At 43.1% G+C, this 19,801-nt stretch overlaps 1 protein-coding gene across 1 annotated transcript in view; it reads right to left on the bottom strand.

Annotated features, from left to right (window-relative positions):
- Window positions 1-19,801, bottom strand: part of CALR3 (calreticulin 3) — a gene marked incomplete at both ends in the record, with an annotated part of 31,390 nt that overhangs the window by 1,624 nt on the left and 9,965 nt on the right. The window contains 5 exons of the mRNA XM_079702593.1: window positions 2,464-2,556; window positions 3,247-3,378; window positions 3,457-3,564; window positions 7,091-7,279; window positions 12,874-12,968. Coding sequence (XP_079558719.1) covers window positions 2,464-2,556; window positions 3,247-3,378; window positions 3,457-3,564; window positions 7,091-7,279; window positions 12,874-12,968 — 617 coding nt within the window. The remainder of the gene's footprint in view (window positions 1-2,463; window positions 2,557-3,246; window positions 3,379-3,456; window positions 3,565-7,090; window positions 7,280-12,873; window positions 12,969-19,801) is intronic.

The following is a 19,801-nucleotide window of genomic DNA, read 5'->3' as shown; positions in this document are numbered from 1 at the left end:
CTGATGGAAGATATTTTATCTTCTTTATGTGAAGGCAGAGCTAAGTTTTTAAGCTGGTTTCTCAGGATAGGGGCCTCAAAATACAGACTTAAAAAAAAAAAATACAGGAGTGCTTCCACATTTGAGGGAATAGAAAGGCAAAGCACAGAGTGGGCAAGGACATTTACAATGCCCTTATCTGACAAAGAACTTGACAAAATATATAAAGAACACCTACAACTAAATAAGAAAAGGTCAAATAACCCAATGCGAAAGTGGGCAAGCGACATAAACAGGCTGTATCAACCATATGTTTCTCTTGCTTTGATATCTGGGGCCTTGCTGACCCAGGAGGGATGGCCCCTCCAAGGGGGCCCATTCTTAGAGATAGTAAATGCCAAAAAGCACTCTTTTCATATGCAAACTACATTCAGAGTTCACATCCCTAATGACCTCCACTACTGGGCTCATATTCAGGGCTGATTTCTCCTTGCCTTAATTATCCCACAGCCAGGTACTAGACAACTAGTACCCCAGAGCCCACTGAAATTCTTAAAACTAGCCAATCCTAAGCCTGCTTATCCAGCTTCATCTGTTCCTTCCTGCAAAAAACCAAAACAAAGTTTTTTGCCCACATCTTCCACACTCTCCCCCTGCCTCCTGACCAAACCTGGTGCTTCCCCATGTGGCCCTGAATGGCATGGCGTGGCCCCTCCTCTGGGGATCTGTGAGTAAAATAAACTATCTTTTTGATGGAAGTCATCTCCTGATCTGCTGGCCTCACCATACCTGAATAACAAAACTTACATCTTAAAACACAGGTATTTCACAAAAAAGGATCTCCAAATGGCCACAAAAGCCATGAAACAGTACCCACCTTCATTCGTCATCAAGGAAATGCAAACAAAATCAGAGAGAGATACCACTACACACCTATAGAAACCCACAGTCCCCAGTGCTGGTGAGACTGAAGAGACTGCAAAACAGTGCAGCCCCTCTGGAAACAGGTTGGCAATTTCTCATAGAGTTAAAGATACACCATACAACTCAGCAACCCCCTCCTGGGTATTTACCCAAGAAAAATAAAAGCACACGTCCACACAAAAAAACTATACGCAAAATTGATAGCAGCTTTGGTCATACTGTTAAAAATTGGAAACACCCCTGGGACTTCCCTTGTGGTGCAGTGGTTAGGACTCCACTGCTGCCACTGCAGGGGGCGCGGCTTCGATCCCTGGTCGGGGAACTAAGATTCCGCATGCTCCGTGGTGCGGTCAAAAAAAAAAAAAAAAGAAAAAGAATTGGAAACAACCCAAAGGTCCATCAGCCGGTGAGCAGATAAACTATTCAGTAATAAGAAGATACGAACTACTGAGTGAACCTCAGCAACACGGAGGAATCTTGGAGACACTATGCTTGGTGTGAGAAGCAGGCTCAAAAAGACTCCATACTATATGATTCCATTTATATGACATTCTGGAAAAGGCAAAACTATAGGGACATAAACAACAAGGACCTACTGTATAGCACAGGGAACTATATTCAATATCTTGCAATAACCTATAATGGAAAAGAATCTGAAAAAGTATACATATATTCTGAATCTGAAAAAGAATATATATTTATAAATAAATCACTTTGCTGTACACCTGGAACTAACACAACGTTGTAAATCAACTATACTTCAAAAATACTATAAGGATGGATATCAGATCAGTGATTGCTGGAGTAGGGGAGGGCTTGGTTACAAGGAGACTTTTTGGGGTGGTGAAACTGTTCTACATCTTGATTTTTAGTGGTGGTTTCATAACTATATGTGTTTGTCAGAATTCATAGAACTGTACATTTCACAGTATGTAAATTATACTTCAATAAAACTGACTCATCAACAACAACTGACAGTAACACCTAGCATGGCCAAAGATGCGACACAATTGAAATTCTTGACCATGCAGAAGGGAATGTAAACAGGATGACACACTGAAAACTGTTTGTGTAAGAACTGGTGACCCAGCCTGTCCACTCCTGGGCATGTGTCCATTGAAAGACATGTACAGGAATGATGGGAACAGCTTTATCCACGAGGCCACAAACTGGAAGCATCCCAAAGCTGCATCCACAGAGAATGGATACATACCTTCTGGAATATTCACAAAGGAAGAACAAGCTACTGCTGTATGCAAAAATATGAATGAACTTCGCAACACTACCTGAATGAATAAATAATGGGTAGCTACATTTACATAAATTTCAAAAGGAGTCAAATCCATCTACAGTGATGGAATAGTGGAACCACTATTCCTTTGGGGGTGGGTGCTGGCTGGGAGGGATCGTGAGGAGGTTCCTGGAGCTCTTGTGACCTTCTATATCTTGATCTGGGTGGGGTGATCATTAGTAAAAATTCATCAAGCCTTTTCCTATATGTGAGACTTAAGTACAGAAATAACTGAATTACAAAAGAAAAGTTCATTGTGTTCATTGTACCTTGGTTTCACCCCAGGTGGCCTTGCCAAAATTCTCAGCGTACTCTTCATCATCTGTGATCAGGAAGTTATCGAAGATGGTTCCAGATCTCACCTGTGGATGAAAATAAGGCCTTTGTTACTGATGTGAAAAATGAAACCTTCCACAAAATAAACAGTTGTAATTTGCTCAGTACTTTAACAGTGATTAGCTGTCAATAGTAGGACATGCAGATACCCTTTTCTAGAATATCTGTTTCCTCCAGGGCACTGGTTCTCAAACTTGGCTGCATATGGGGACCACCAAGAACATTTACAAAACCCCTGATGCCTGGTCTCACCCCCAGGGATGCTGATTTAGCTGGTCTGGGGTACCACCGGGGCATTGAGACTTTCAAGAACTCCCCAGTGACTCGAGCATTCAGCGACGTTCGAGAACCGATGCTCGAGAACCTTCCTGTGCAAAGTGGGAGCCGTGGATGGGCAACATCAGCACCGCCAGGGAGTTTGCTGGGGATGCAGAATCTCAGGCTCCACCCTGGACATGCTACATCTGAATCTTCAGTCTTATCCTAAAGCTGACAGGCACCACAAGGTCAACTCCAGGCAAATTCCCAGGGAGCAGGAAGGCAGACAAGAAGTACCCAGGGCAGGAAGGATGTCCATTTTGTCTACGACTGTATGTCTTGTGTCCAGGTAGGGGTGCCCGGCACACAATAGGAGCTCAAATACTAGCTATGTGAATTAAGGAGTTTAGGCTGAAGTCCAGAGTTATTAAACTAAAGCAAATTTAAAACCAAGTGACCTGCCAAAGCTCCAGTCCGATGGCACCAATGTTCTCAAATTCTGAGAGGTCATATTCCATCAAATAGTTGGTGTTTTTCATCTTCTGATGGAGCCAAACATCTTTGTCTATGTCCTCTGGTTTCAGGCCATCCTGCAACAACAAACCGTATGTGGTCGACCCTGGGGACATGGGGGAGGAGGGGGCTGGAGGGAAGAAAATGCCACGCACTTGGTATGGAGGCTTCTGCAGCATCAGCGCCTGCCAGTCCCCATCCAGTTCGCTGTTCCAGTCACTTGGCTTGCTGGCACTGGCATCCAGAAAGTGCTTCTCCCAGTCCTTAAAATATGTGTAGGGGGAAAAAACTTAGATTCTCAGATTTGAGAAAGGAAATTCTTAACTCCCAAGAGGCAGGGGCAGACCTGTGACCCTGGTTGCACTTATCCCCGTGTCCTCCTCCATTTGATGGTCGAAGTGCTAAGTGCTGGGGTTCCCTCCCTCACCGGGGGCTTCAGGACCACGCACTGCCTGCTTTTTCTCCCTAACCGCACTTACGATGACAGCACTCTTTCCATGCTGTTGAGAGGAATGGTGCTGTAGAAAACTCGAAATAGTGGCCAAAGTTAAAATGATGGGGCAAAAAGTGATGTTGGGAAGACGGGCCATATTTACTGCTGATTAGTTTAAGCCTGTCCTTCTACATCATGGTCATATATGGACTGTTTCAGAGAGAGGCTGGACAACTAAGGAATGTCCCAAGATTTACCTGAGGACTGCTGGGTAGCAGGAGAAAAGTAGTTGTATTATTCAGCCCTTATATATATACTCACACTATACACATATATATAAAACACAGGGGACTTCCCTGGTGGTCCAGTGGTAAAGAATCCGCCTTACAATGCAGGGGATGTGGGTTCGATCCTTGGTCAGAGAACTAAGGTCCCACATGCCACGGGGCAACTAAGTCCGTGCGCCACGACTACTGAGCTCATGTGCCTCAACTGGAGCCCATATGCTGCAACCTACAGAGCCCAAGTGCTCTGGAACCTGTGCCCCACAGCTAGAGAGAAGCCTGCACACCACAACGAAGAGCCCGCACGCCACAACTAAGACCCGATGCAGCAAAAAAAAATAATAAATAAAATAAATAAATAAATAATAAATCTTAAGAAATAAAACACAGGTATACATATACACATACATATATACACACATACACATATATACATATTTCTACACATGCATATATACACATATCTATGTGAAGGTGACAATAGGTGTTGAATACATTTTTTTTCCTGTTTTTTTTTAATGGAGCTTTCTTTCTTCTCTCTCTCTCTCTCTCTCTCTCTTTCTTTCTTTCTTTCTTTATGGCCCCACCACATGGCTTTCAGCTTGCGGGATTTTAGTTCCCCAACCAGGGATCCAACCCATGCCCCCTGCAATAGAAGCAGTGGAGTCCTAACCATTGGACCGCTAGGGAATTCCCAAATAAATATGTGTTGAATAAATGAATGGATGAGAAAAATTTGCTCTGGATTAACAATAATTCAGATAAACACATCAAAGCATAAAAATGGTGTACAATGATGTTTTCTCTTTCAGAATAACTGAGAAATAGTAAAAGTGTTGCACTGAGACTGTGGCTTTTCCACATTACTCTAGAACTTCTCAACGATGGCACATGGCAGTTAATCATCTCTCCTACTGCTCTTTGCCCCGACCCCAACTGGCAACAGGTGAGCCAGTCTTGTGTTGGGATCCAGGAAATGATTACAACTCAGTCAGTAGCCGACTCTTTATAATGAGGGTTATCAAATAGTAACACCATAAAGAACCACATTGTTTAGGAGATCACACAGAACTGAACATATGGACAGAACACGGCCAGCTTGGGAACGAGCTTTCTGAAAGAATGATTTGGCTCCTCTGGGGACCTGCCTCATGTACACCCGGCACCAAGGCACACCTGCACTGCTAGTTTGGCATCCTTGTAGCCCAGAGGCAGCCAGGATTTCAGTCCTAAGACCCGTATCTCCTGAGCCTGGGAGCCTCAGTGTCAGTTTCTTTGCCATTCTGTACCTTGTTTAAAGTAAGTGCTCTTTCCAGGTGAAAAACTACTTTTTTTTACTTTGGTTTGAAGGTAAGAAAGGGAGAGTAATACTTCCCACCTTTTTTTCTTTTTCTTGAGAAATGATGGGGAAGCCTTATATGATCGGGATTTTACTCTAATCTGAAGACATTCTCATTGATTGGACACATGGATTCCAAATTCATGGAAGTTTACTTTTGATCATCGACGAAAGAAAAGGATTGCTAAATAATTCAAGTCTAAACAAGATGCCATTTTAATTTCATAATTACATTCCATCTATGATGAAGTATTTGACTATTAGACAGCAATGCCACTAGTATTTTAAGTTGCCAGAAATTAATTGTAAACGTCAGTTACAGTACTCTCAGTTATGGCAAAGACAATTGTCTTAAGATAAATAGCTTACATTTTGGCATAATGTTTGATGTACAAAAAAAAAATGTTACAACAATGACTAACGTAAATAGAAAAAAAAAAGAAGTAGCTTAATAGCAGGTTGAGTTTCCCAAAAGATTTCTCAACGTCCTAAGTCTCAGAATCTGGGAATGTGACCTTATTAGGAAAAAAGGGTCTTTGCAGATGTAATTAAGGTAAGGATCTCTAGACAGGTCATTCTATAATTCTGGATTATCCAGGTAGGTCCTAAATCCAATGACAAATGTCCTTATAAGAGATAGAAGAGGGGCCTCCCTGGTGGCGCACTGGTTGAGAGTCCGCCTGCCGATGCAGGGGATACGGGTTCGTGCCCCTGTCTGGGAGGATCCCATATGCCGCGGAGCGGCTGGGCCCGTGAGCCATGGCTGCTGAGCCTGCGCATCCGGAGCCTGTGCTCCGCAACGGGAGAGGCCACAACAGTGAGAGGCCCGCGTACCACAAAAAAAAAAAAAAAAAAAAAAAAAAAAAAAAAAGAGATAGAAGAGACACAAAAAGAAGAGAAGGCTATGTGGAAAAGGAGGCAGAGATCAGAGTGATGTGTCTACCAGCCAAGGAACGCTGGGAGTCACCAAAAGCTGGAAGAAGCGAAGAAGGATTCTCCCCTAGACCCTTCAGACGGAGTGTGCGGCCCTGCTGATTTCTGACTTCTGGCTTTAAGAAGAACTGAAAGAATATATCTCTGTTGTTTCAAGCCCCCAGTTTGTGGTCCTTTTTATGGCAGCCCTAGGAAACTAATATATACCTGTTACAATAATTGATTCTTGGTTGGCAGTCACAAGTATGATGCTCAAAAATACTTATGCTCAGGGCTTCCCTGGTGGTGCAGTGGTTGAGAGTCTGCCTGCCGATGCAGGGGACACGGGTTCGTGCCCCAGTCCGGGAAGATCCCACATGCCGCGGAACGGCTGGGCCCGTGAGCCATGGCCGCTGAGCCTGTGCCTCCGGAGCCTGTGCTCCGCAACGGGAGAGGCCACAGCAGTGAGAGGCCCGTGTACCGCACAAACAAACAAACAAACAAAAAACACTTATGCTTAAATGCAGAATGACAAGAAAATCATTTTTATAAAGGTTGCTGATACATTTTCCTTTTTTAAAAAAAACATTGGTTACAAAAACAAACCCTACTTGCTTTCATCTCAGATATTTTAACTCTTTCACAATACCTTTAAGTGTGCAGCTGTGTGGCTGGTCTCAGCACATGTGCTTTGAGGAGGGCACTTTGATTGTTGTAATGCTGTCATCATGATTCCCAGCCATGTAGCAATTGTACGGTACTTGGGTACTTACGAACTACACTTGTACACTTTCTAGCAGCTGTGCGGGAAAGATCCACACCTGGGATTTGCCCTCTGTAGCCTGGTCCCAGTCCTTAGACTCTGCTGAAGCCTTCTCCATTTTCTTCAGTGATGTGAGCTGCCAGTCATACTCTATGCTGCCAGATTCAATCGACTGACCATCAATTTTCACTTCGTAAGTGAGGTCTGGTCTTAAAATCAGAGTGTAGAGGTGTGTGAAGCTATCAACCTGAATGTTTTGGGGGAGAAAAGGAAAAGAATGAGACCCTTAACGTTTCAAGGCAGGTCTAGATATGCAGCGTAAGTCGTCATGGGTCAAAGCCTTCTTGTAAACAGAAGGCAGAGACATTCTAGAAATAGGGGTTGACTTGACAATGAAAGGGTGTCCTACAGAAGACTCACCCCTTTGTAGAATACTTCCTCACTACTGGCAGCCTTCTCTTGAGTGGCTGATTCCCTTTTGTGCAAAGACAATGGCTTTCACCTATAATCCCCCAGGCAGTTATGATGGGGTGATTGGTGTAAACCGAGGGGCTAGTGCGTTGTTGGACTTAGAAAAGTTATATGCAAAACAACTTCTGGCTCTGCATTCTGAAAGACACCAAATGAAGCCCACTCTATTTCTCAACACAAGGGAGAATTTTTAACTCTCTGAGTTGTCCAACAATTTAAGCTTGTGGAGGGCAGGCCTGGTGCGCTTTTTGGTCATGGTTAAAGCCTCAGGCTGGACACAAGGAAAGCATTTAACATTCAGTAAAGGAGGGCTGGGGACTTCCCTGGTGGTCCAGTGGTTAAGACTCCATGCTTCCACTGCAGGGGGCACGGGTTGGATCCCTGGTTGGGGAACTAAGATCCTGCATGCCACACAGTGTGGCCAAAAATAAATAAATAAATAAAATAAAAAATAAAGGAGGGCTGGAAGGTGGATGGGAGGGTATCTGAGGAGGCTGGGGGTGACCAGGACATATCTGACTGTCAGCAGCAGAGGGGACCCCTGCACCATACCCCAATAGCAGCAGCAGCACTGGGGGAACATGGGCAATGCCCATTCCCAGGTCAGCCCCGAACTGCTGCATCAGAGCCTCGTGGACCCTCTGGCCACTTTCACAGGCCCTCCAGGGTCTCTGACGCTGCTCAAGTTTGGAAACCACTGCCCCAGCATAAAGGCTCTGTCAGGAGGAGTCTCTCCCTGCTAAAAGCCAAATCAAAACATCTTTTCAGTACCCCTCTGCTCTGCCACACCGTAGCCAATGACTCTGTCCCGGGACCAGTATTACAGTCTACTCTGTGTCCCCTCAACCCTTGTAGCCCGCTGTGACAGCTGAGTGCACAATTCTCCAAACGCTTTCCCCCTGCTCTCTGCCTGCCTTTGTCTCCACTTGTCTTTCTTAATTTAGACTTTGGGCTTGCTGGCCCCATGGCTGGCACCCTCTGGGATTTGTCCACCGGCCCAGAGCCTCCTGAGGGGTAACATCTACACCCACACATATGCAAACAGCTCCAAGCCAACATCTTTAATCCCAACCATCAGCTGAGTTTCAGACCCAAAATTTCCAACAATTTATTCGACACCTCTACCTCGATGTCTGCCTGGATTTCACAACCAACTGTTCTAAACTTGACCCCTGAGTCTGCACTGACCCCTTTCTTGGCCTTTGTTTCCCCTCCTATTTAACAGCAGCGCCCCTGAGAGTCATCATCCATGCCCTCAGCACCCAGATTCCAAACATCATCAAGTCCTTTGGACCCTACACCTGAATCATCTGTCAAAACGCTCCCGTGTTCTGCATCCCGCTGAAGCCTTGACCTAACAATTTCACCCATCTCCCTGCCTGTTGATCGCCACCCCTTCCTCCCCAGAACATCCGAGGTCTTTTTTTTTTTTTTTGGCTGCGTCGGGTCTTAGTTGCAGAGTGTGGGCTCTTCCTTGCCACAGGCGGGCTTCTTTCTAGTTGTGGCATGCTGGTTTTCACTTCGCTAGTTGTGGCGCTCAGGCTCCAGGGTGCGTGGGCTCTGTAGTTGTGGTGCACGGGTTCTAGAGTGCACAGGTTCTAGAGTGCATGGGCTCTGTAGTTTGCAGCATGCAGGCTCTCTAGTTGAGTCTCGTGAGCTCAGTAGTTGTGGCATGCGGGCTTAGTTGCCCCGCAGCATGTGGGATCTTAGTTCCCTGACCAGGGATTGAACCCGTGTTCCCTGGATTGGAAGGTGGATTCTTTACCACTGGACCACCAGGGAAGTCCCTTTTATTTTTATTTTTTTTGGTAGGTCTTTTTTCTTTCCTTCCTCTTTTGTTCTCATCTCTTGTGGTTTGATGACCATCTTTAGTGTTGTGCTTGGGTTGCTTTTTCTTTTGTGTGTGTATATCTATTGTAGTTTGGGGTTTGCTGTTCCCATGAGGTTTTGTATAGCAGACTATACATGTACAAGGTTGTTTTAAGTTTCTAGTCTCTTTCCTGCCTAGAGGAGTTCCTTTAGCATTTGTTGAAAAGCTGGGCTGGTGGTGCTGAATTCTCTTAGCTTTTGCTTGTCTGTAAGCTTTTGATTTCTCCATCATATCTGAATGACAGCCTTGCTGGGTAGAGTATTCCTGGGTGTAGGTTCTTCCCTTTCATCACTTTAAATATATCGTGCCACTCCCTTCTGGCCTGCAGAGTTTCTGCTGAGAAATCAGCTGTTAACTTTATGGGAGTTCCCTGGTATGCTATTTGTCATTTTTCCCTTGTTGCTTTTAATAATTTTTCTCTGTCTTTAATTTTTGTCAATTTGATTATTATGTGTCTCAGTGTGTTTCTCCTTGGGTTTATCCTGCCTGGGACACTTCGCACTTCCTGGACTTGGGTGGCTATTTCCTTTCCCAGGTTAGGGAAGTTTTCAACTATAATCTCTTCAAATATTTTCTCAGGTCCTTTCTCTCTCTCTTCCTCCTCCTGGGACCCCTATAATGTGAATGTTGGTGCATTTAATGTTGTTCCAGAAGTCTCTTAGGCTGTCTTCATTTCTTTTCATTCTTTTTTCTTTATTCTGTTCTGTAGCAGTGATTTCCACCATTCTGTCTTCCAGGTCACTTATTCATTCTTCTCCCTCAGTTATTCTGCTATCAATTCCTTCTGGTGTATTTTTCAGTTCAGTTATTGTATTGTTCATCTTTCTTTGTTCTTTAATTCTTCTAGTTCTTTGTTAAACATTTCTTGCATCTTCTCAATCCTTGCCTCCATTCTTTTTCGAAGGTCCTGGATAATCTTCACTATCATTATTCTGAATTCTTTTTCTGGAATTTAGTTGTTTTTCTGGGGTTTTATCTTGTTCCTTCATCTGGGACATAATCCTCTGCCTTTTCATTTCGTCTATCTTTCTGTGATTGTGGTTTTCCTTCTGCAGGCTGCAGGATTGTAGTTCTTCTTGTGTCTGCTGTCTGCCCTCTGGTGGTTGAGGCTATCTAAGAGGCTCGTGCAATTTTCCTGATGGGAGGGACTGGTGATGAGTAGAGCTGGGTGTTGCTCTGGTGGGCAGAGCTCAGTAAAACATTAATCCACTTGTCTGCTGATGGGTGGGGCTGTGTTCCCTCGCTGTTGTTTGTTTGGCCTGAGTAGGCCCTTTGGTGGGGCTAATGGAGGACCCCGGGAGGGTTCACGCCAATGAGTACTTCCCATAACTTCTGCTGCCAGTGTCCTTGTCCCCGCGGTGAGCCACAGCCACCCACCTGCTCCTCTGCATAAGACCCATCAACATTAGCAGGTAGGTCTGGTTCAGTCTCCTGTGGGGTCACTGTTCCTTCTCCCGGGTCCTGGTGCACACAAGACTTTGTGTGTGCTCTCTAAGAGTGGAGTCTCTGTTTCCCCCAGTCTTGTTGAAGTCCTGCAATCAAATCCCGCTAGCTTTCAAAGTCCAATTCTCTGGGGATTCCTCCTCCTGTTGCCAGACCCCCAGGTTAGGAAGCCTAACATGGGGCTCAGAACCTTCACTCCAGTGGTGAACTTCTGTGGTATAATTGTCCTCCAGTTTGTGAGTTGCCCACCCAGCAGTTAGGGGATTTGATTTTATTGTGATTGCACCCCTCCTACCATCTCATTGTGGCTTCTCCTTCTGTCGTTGGATGTGGGATATCTTTTTTGGTGAGTTCCAGTGTCTTCCTGTTTTTTGTTTTTTTTTTTTTTGCAGTACACGGGCCTCTCACTGCTGTGGCCTCTTCCGTTGCGGAGCACAGGCTCCGGACGCGCAGGCTCAACAGCCATGGCTCACGGGCCCAGCCGCTCCGCGGCATGTGGGATCTTCCCGGACCGGGGCATGAACCCGGGTCCCCTGCATCGGCAGGCGGACTCTCAACCACTGCGCCACCAGGGAAGCCCCAGTGTCTTCCTGTTGATGATTGTTCAGCAGTTAGTTATGATGCCAGTGTTCTCACAAGACGGAGTGAGTGCACATCCTTCTACTCCGCTATCTTGAACCAATCTCCTGAGGTATTTTTTTAAACAATGCAGGCCAGACCTCCTCCTTGAAAATCCTTGAGGGCTGACCACTGCATTTCTTTTACAGCATTGCAGAGTGAATCGGAGCCCCATGAAGATAACCTTGCTCCTCACCGAGGAGTCCGTAATGCTGACTAGCTGCTATGATCCAAGGCTCCAAGCCTCCTTCAGCAGACTTGTCTCTTATTTTTCTAACAGGCTGCAGAAATACCAATACCTGTCTGAGGGAGTTGTCAGCCTGCCAGTGCCACTCAGGGCCCGGTAGGCTTGCTGCCCCCAGGTGACCAAGCTCTGGCCTCCCAGGCACAGTCCAGGCCAGACCTCACAGCCTCCATCTGGTAGTGTCATCCCCTTTCTCTCCTGCATGCCTGAGCTGCAACTGAACAAATGCTCGGGAATCATATCATGAAGACTGGTCCTCTGGTCCAACACTAAGGTGGAGGAGGAAGACTTGGATTTTGAGCTCCCCTCCACCCTCAAGGGAGGGGTGTCAGGCCTCTGAGTACATGGGGGACCTGCTGATCCTTTAGAACAATCAAGTCAGCAGGCAGGACCCGGCGAGAAACCATGCTGCCAATAGAGACTCACTGGGGCTTTGTGAGGGTGCCGAGTACCCCCTGCTCAGGTCGAGACTGAATAAAGGACGGTTATGAATGCTTCCGCTCCTTGCTGTCAATGATTTTGAAATACACTGGCCTCCTGCCCAGATTCACAGAGGCTATGGGTGCTGGGGATGCCTCAGGGGACAGGTCCCTGCTTCCTGGTGCTTACCTTCAAAGTGTGGGGGGATGAGCTTTAGGGAGTGTACGTCCCATTCACAGGCCCACACACCAGGGACTTAATGCAAGCTGCCTCTTTGGAGAAGCCCCGGGTAGGGCCAATGAGTTATAAACAGGCCCTAAGACCTAAAATGACATTTTCACAGGATCCCCTGGGTAAAAATGTAAAGCATGTATGCATTCGTTTTAGAAATATTCCCATTTTAAATTGTTTTGGTATTTTGAAGATTAATTTCACCAGAATTTTTTTTCACCCTGAGTATTTCAGTGATGATGATGGGTATAGCTGAAATGTGACCATCCTGTTGTAACCCTTATGGGGCATTTCATATATCAATGTCATGGCTCACAGTGAGAAGTGTACCCTCCTGGTGGGTAAAAACTTTGGAAACCAAACCAGTCAAAGTGGTGGACAAGTGTCTCTAACAGGCCTGCTAAACTGGAAAGCAGGGACAGGACAGACAAGGCCCATACATAGTTCACTTAAATATTTTAAGGTCAAAACTATTTTCTATAAACTTACGTTATTATCTGGCAAGAGTTAACATGATCACTGATTTGAATATGAAAGAATTTACCTTACACCTGATTGATTTCTTGTTTGAGTGATACTGATTCTTGAAATGTAAAATAACATGAACTTTCATGACATCAAATCCACAAATATCGGGTCCTACAAAAGAAAATTTTTAACTGCTCTCAATTTCCTTCTGTCATGCATCACCACAGGATATCCCCAACCATTCTCCTGAAATAATATACAAGGCACAGGAAGCTTACATGTCTGGGAATAATCAGATGTTCTTGTGGAGATATTTAAATGGATGGTGACACTCAGTTCAGGTCACGGTCACTGCAGCCACTTTGGATTGGAGTGTAAGCCAGAATGTGAGGAAGAGAAGGAAGGTCTAACAACAGTCTAGTAAGAGTCCCCCCATGTGCTGTCTGAGCCTCAGGCCCTCACTCTGAAGTTCTGACCAAGGCTCCTGTACCCATAGGAGGGCTTCAGAGCTGGACTGACTGGCTCCGATCCCAGTTCTCCTTTGCCGTTGAGATATATTTGCAACTAACATATTCACCTCCCATGCCTCAGTGTCCTGGTCTGTAAAATAGGGGTGTTAATCTTGACTTCACAAAGCTATTTTGCCAATTCAAGGGGCTAATGTATGTAAAGCTTTTAGTATGGCAATGCTCAATATTTGTTGTTATTACTGTTATGCTCCAAGACAACACACACACACACACACACACACATATATTCTTAAAGATAACACCACATCTTAAGCAAAAAAGAGGTTACAATCAGTACGTAGGTTCCAATGAACTGTGAAATCTATAAAGAGTTCTATTCAAAGTTAATGATTTTTGCTTTTGGCAAAATTTTACACCCATTTATGATAAAAACCTTACAGAAAGTAGGCATAGAGGGAACTTCGCTCAACATAATAAAGACCATATATGACAAACCCACAGCCAACATCGTTCTCAATTGTGAAAAACTGAAACCATTTCCTCTAAGATTAGGAACATGACAAGGTTGTCCACTCTCACCACTATTATTCAACATTGTTTTGGAAGTTTTAGCCACAGCAATCAGAGAAGAAAAAGAAATAAAAGGAATCCAAATCAGAAAAGAAGAAGTAAAGCTGTCACTGTTTGCAGATGACATGATACTTTACAAAGAGAATCCTAAAGAGGCTACCAGAAAACTACTAGAGCTAATCAATGAATTTGGTAAAGTAGCAGGATACAAAATTAATGCACAGAAATCTCTTTCACTCTTACACACTAATGATGAAAAATTTGAAAGAGAAATTAAGGAAACATTGTAAGAAAAAGAATAAAATACCTAGGAATAAACCTACCTGAGGAGACAAAAGACCTGTATGCAGAAAACTATAAGACACTGATGAAAGAAGTTAAAGATGATACAAACAGATGGAGAGATATACCATGTTCTTGGATTGGAAGAATCAACATTGTGAAAATGACTCTACTACCCAAAGCAATCTACAGATTCAGTGCAATCCCTATCAAACTACCAATGGCATTTTTCACAGAACTAGAACAAAAAATTTCACAATTTGTATGGAAACACAAAAGATCCCGAATAGCGAAAGCAATACTGAGAAAGAAAAATGGAGCTGGAGGAATCAGGCTCCTGGACTTCAGACAATACCACAAAGCTACAGTCATGAAGACAGTATGGTACTGGCACAAAAACAGAAATATAGATCAATGGAACAGGATAGAAAGCCCAGCCCAGAGATAAACTCACCCACATATGGTCACCTTATTTTTGATAAAGGAGGCAAGAATATACAATGGAGAAAAGACAGCCTTTTCAATAAGTGGTGCTGGGAAAACTAGACAGCTACATGTAAAAGAATGAAATTAGAACACTTCCTAACACCATACACAAAAATAAACTCACAATGGATTAAAGACCTAAATGTAAGGCCAGACACTATAAAACTCTTAGAGGAAAACATACACAGAACACTCTATGACATAAATCACAGCAAGATCCTTTTTGACCTACCTCCTAGAGAAATGGAAATAAAAACAAAAATAAACAAACAGGACGTAATAAAACTTAAAAGCTTTTGTACAGCAAAGGAAACCATAAACAAGATGAAAAAACAACCCTCAGAATGGGAGAAAATATTTGCAAATGAAGCAACTGACAACGGATTAATCGCCAAATTTTACAAACAGCTCATGCAGCTCAATATCAGAAAAACAAACAATCCAATTCAAAAATGGGCAGAAGACCTAAGTAGACATTTCTCCAGAGAGGATATACAGATTGCCAACAAACACATGAAAGGATGCTCAACATCACTAATCATTAGAGAAATGCAAATCAAAACTACAATGAGTTATTACCTCGCACCAGTCAGAATGGCCATCATCAAAAAATCTACAAACAATAAATGCTGGAGAGGGTGTGGAGAAAAGGGAACCCTTTTGCACTGTTGGTGGGAATGTAAATTGATACAGGCACTATGGAGAACAGTACAGAGGTTCCTTAAAAAACTACAAATAGAACTACCATACAACCCAGCAATCCCACTACTGGGCATATACCCTGAGAAAACTGTAATTCAAAAAAAGTCATGTACCACAATGTTCATTGCAGCTCTATTTACAATAGCCAGGATATGAAAGCAACCTAAGTGTCCATCAACAGATGAATGGATAAAGGAGATATGGCACATATATACAATGGAATATTACTCAGCCATAAAAAGAAACAAAATTGAGTTACTTGTAGTGAGGTGGATGGACCTAGAGTCTGTCATACAGAGTGAAATAAGTCAGAAAGAGAAAAACAAATACCGTATGCTAACACACATATATGGAATCTAAAAAAAAAAAGGTTCTGAAGACCCTAGGGGTAGGACCGGAATAAAGTCGCAGACGTATAAAATGGACTTGAGAACACAGGGAGGAGGAAGGGTAAGCTGAGAAGAAGTGAGAGAGTGGCATGGACTTAAATATACTACCAAATGTAAAATAGATAGCTAGTGGGAAGCAGCTGCATAGCACAGGGAGATCAGCTCAGTGCTTTGTGACCTCCTAGAGGGGTGGGATAGGGAGGGTGGGAGGGAGATGCAAGAGGGAGGAGATATGGGGATATATGTATATGTATAGTTGATTCACTTTGTAATAAAGCAGTAAGTAACACACCATTGTAAAGCAATTATACCCCAACAAAGATGTTAAAAAAAAAGTTAATGATTTTTAAATTGGCACGTAAGTTTTAGTCACTAAGGAAATGGAATGCTGTAGGACACTATTCCCGGCTCAGAGACAAAGAAGTTCTGAATATTCTAAGCAAGGTTTACAGGAGGGATCTGGAAAATCTGTCAAACCTTCCGAGACTGTTTGGAATTACCCTGCTGCGGCTTCATTGACTTTAAGCCATAGGAATGTACTAAAGTATCTGCATGTCTTTCTGTCTCAGACGGAATTCCACCACATTCACTGACCCAGGCCTGCATCCACCCCGTGAACAAACCCTGTGTAAACACAAGCAGATGACTGTGACTTCTTCTTGAACTTGCAGTGATGAACCTCCAGATTAAATAAGAGAGATCTAGGCTGCACATACTTACTTAAAGAACATTATCAATTTGCCAGAGTAGATGCGATATTTTACTTGGAAATACCATCTATGGAACCGACAAAGAACACCACATCTATCTCCTGGTTGAGTTCCCGGAGGACGGGTGGTTTATGTAATTTCCTTTTTTGTCATTGCTGGAAAACATTCCAGTTCAATTTTTTAAAACAAAAGCTATGTAAACTATTTGTATGAAAGTCTATTATCTCAGGATTGAAACATGAAATTTATTTTTCCTTCGAAATTGGTCAGAATTTTCCTCTCTATTCCTAAGCACCTACATACTTTTACTATTAAATTCAGCTTCAGAATGTGCCCAGATCTGACCAGAAAAATCTGGACATTTTCCATTAACAGCAATCATAAAATAGTTATGCAGTAATGGATTTTTGTGAAGAATGGGGTAGGCAGATGGGCTCTGAAATTGGGCTGACCTGACTTTGGGCAAGTATTTTAATCTTTCTGAGCCTCAGCAAAATGGGGGCTGTGTTACCCATTTCCTAGGGTTTTACACATAATCTAAGATTGCATGGGTAAGGCCCCTGGCAAGGGCCCAATAAAATATATTTCTCTCTTCCTCTTCAACACTAGCAAGCTGCTCTCAAACCAAAGGCTAGAGCTGAGAAATCACAGGAAGTGTTCTAATAGTGACACAATGGGTTTGGGTAAAATGTAACTGATGTTGAGTTAAAAGCAAAATAATGCGGAAAATTTTTATATATATATATATATATATATATATATATATATATATATTTTTTTTTTTTACTCCAACATATGCTGCTTTGCAATTTAAATGTAGCAGACATGCTGTGTATATTTAAAAGTAGTATTTTGGTGGATATTTGTGGTTATTTTGTTTACTAAATCTAACTAAATCAAATATTTGTGAACTCATCTCTAATTCAATAGATATTATTCTTTTGCCAGATATCTCTGCCATCCTGTTTTAAGAGAATAATAACAATAACCAAAACGGAGACATTTAAATTTATTTTTTAATCTAAATAAAGACCTTTTCCATTCCAGATTTTAAATTCAAGAGTAAATGTGAGGGACTTCCCTGGTGGCGCAGTGGTTAGCAATCCGCCTGCTAGTGCAGGGGACACAGGTTTGAGCCCTGGTCTGGGAGGATCCCACATGCCATGGAGCAACTAAGCTGTGTGCCACAACTACTGAGCCTGTCCTCTAGAGCCCAAGCCACAACTACTGAGCCCACATGCGGCAACTACTGAAGTCCACGGGCCTAGAGCCTGTGCTCCACAACAAGAAAAGCCACCGCAATGAGAAGCCTGCGCACTGCAACGAAGAGTAGCCCCGCTCGCTGCAACTAGAGAAAGCCCGCACACAGCAATGAAGACCCAATATAGCCATAAATAAATAAATAAATAAACAAATAAATATTTTTAAAAAGAGTAAATGTGAGGCGTGGCAGGTAGAGAGAACTCTGGGCAGGGAGTCGGGGACTGCGCAATCTGTGGAAACTTTGGATCAATCTAATGCTGTGTCCTTGGAGAAGTTGCCTCACTCTCCAAAATGACAGAGCAGAATTAGATCTAAATCTAATAAGTAATCTAATATCTAATAAAATAATACTCTTTTTACTTCTACAATAACATCAAGACCAGCTGTATATATAAATATAAGGACAGCATAACTAGGTGTCTGAAGCCTGATCCTGATCATGAAAAAATTTAAAATAAGCATGGGAAAATGTCACATGAGAGAAAATAATTTTAAAGAATAAGTCTCCAAATCTGGATTATGGATGGATATTTTAAAATACATTTTCATCCTTAAAGCTTTTTCTTTTCCACCTTTTTATTTTATTGTGGCAAAATACGTACAACACAAACTTTACCATCTTAGCCATTTTTAGTGTACAGTTCAGTGGTATTAAACACATTCACATTGTTAGCCAACCATCACCACCATCAATCCCCATAACACTTTTCATTTTGTAAAACTGAAACTCCATACCCATTAAGCAATAACTCTCCATCTTCCCTTCTCCCCAGCCCCTGGCAACCACCATTCTACTTTCTACCTCTATGATTTTGACTACTCTAAGTACCTTCCACCAAAGGGGAAATCACAGGCTCGGAGGGGCAGGCACTTAGAGAATCCATCTTCCTGAGTCACCTCTCAGCAAACCCTACTTTCAAGTCCCTGGATATCCTGTCTCACTTCAGCTTTAGTGTGAACAGGATGTGTAAGACATGGGGACACTGAAATGGGAGGGCAGGACAGTGCCACCAAAATTGTGCCCCAGCGCAGCTCACCGAATGACCTGCCGACATCAAGGCTGTCCTGGGGAGTTGGCTGCTGCCTGAACATGGTTCTGGCAAAGAAAGAGGTGAGATGGGCTTTTAGGCTGTGACAGCATTAAAAATCATCAGCCATGTTATAAAGCAGAAACTAAAAAAAAAAAAAAAAAATCATCAGCCATGGAGTTCCTTTGTCATGCAATTCCCAAACCCTTTTAATTTATTGAGGCAAAATTCACATCACATAAAATCAACCATTTTATTTATTTATTTTCTTTCTTTCTTTCTTTTTCTCTCTTTTTTTGGTTACACCACACAACTTGTGGGATCTTAGTTCCTCGACCAGGGATGGAACCTGGACCCTTGGTAGTGAAAGCGCAGAGTCCTAACCACTGGACCACCAGGGAATTACCTCTTAAAAAAAAATATATATATATAGTTTAATTTTTATTTTATATTGGAGTATATTTGATTTACAATGTTGTGTTAGTTTCAGGTGTACAGCAAAGTGATTCCGTTATACATATACATATATCTACTCTTTTTCAGATTCTTTTCCCATATAGGTTATTACAGAGTATTGAGTAGTGTTCCCTGTGCTATACAGTACGTCCTTGTTGATTATCTAAAAACCAACCATTTTATTTATTTTTATTTATTTATTTATTTATTTTTGGCTGTGTTGGGTCTTCATTGCAGTGCCCTGGCTTTCTCTAGTTGTGGCAAGTAGGGGCTACTCTTCGTTGTGTTGCACGGGCTTCTCATTGTGGTGGCTTCTCTTGTTGCAGAACACAGGCTCTAGGTGTGCAGGCTTCAGTAGTTGTGGCACATGGGCTCAGTAATTGTGGCTCACAGGCTCTAGAGCACAGGCTCAGTAGTTGTGGTGCATGGGCTTAGTTGTTCAACGGCATGTAGGATCTTCCCGGACCAGGGATCAAACCCATGTCCCCTGCATTGGCAGGCAGATTCCCAACCACTGTGCCACCAGGGAAGTCCCAGTTATTGGAATTTTGATAGGGATTGGACTGAATTTCTTTGGAACTTGTAGATTGCTTTGGGTAGTATTGACATTTTAACAATATTAAGTCTTCCAATCCACAAACATGGGAT

This window comes from Hyperoodon ampullatus (assembly GCF_949752795.1).
Source record: "Hyperoodon ampullatus genome assembly, chromosome: 4".
Classification (NCBI taxonomy): domain Eukaryota; kingdom Metazoa; phylum Chordata; class Mammalia; order Artiodactyla; family Ziphiidae; genus Hyperoodon; species Hyperoodon ampullatus.
This window is presented reverse-complemented; position numbering and strand designations above follow the sequence as displayed.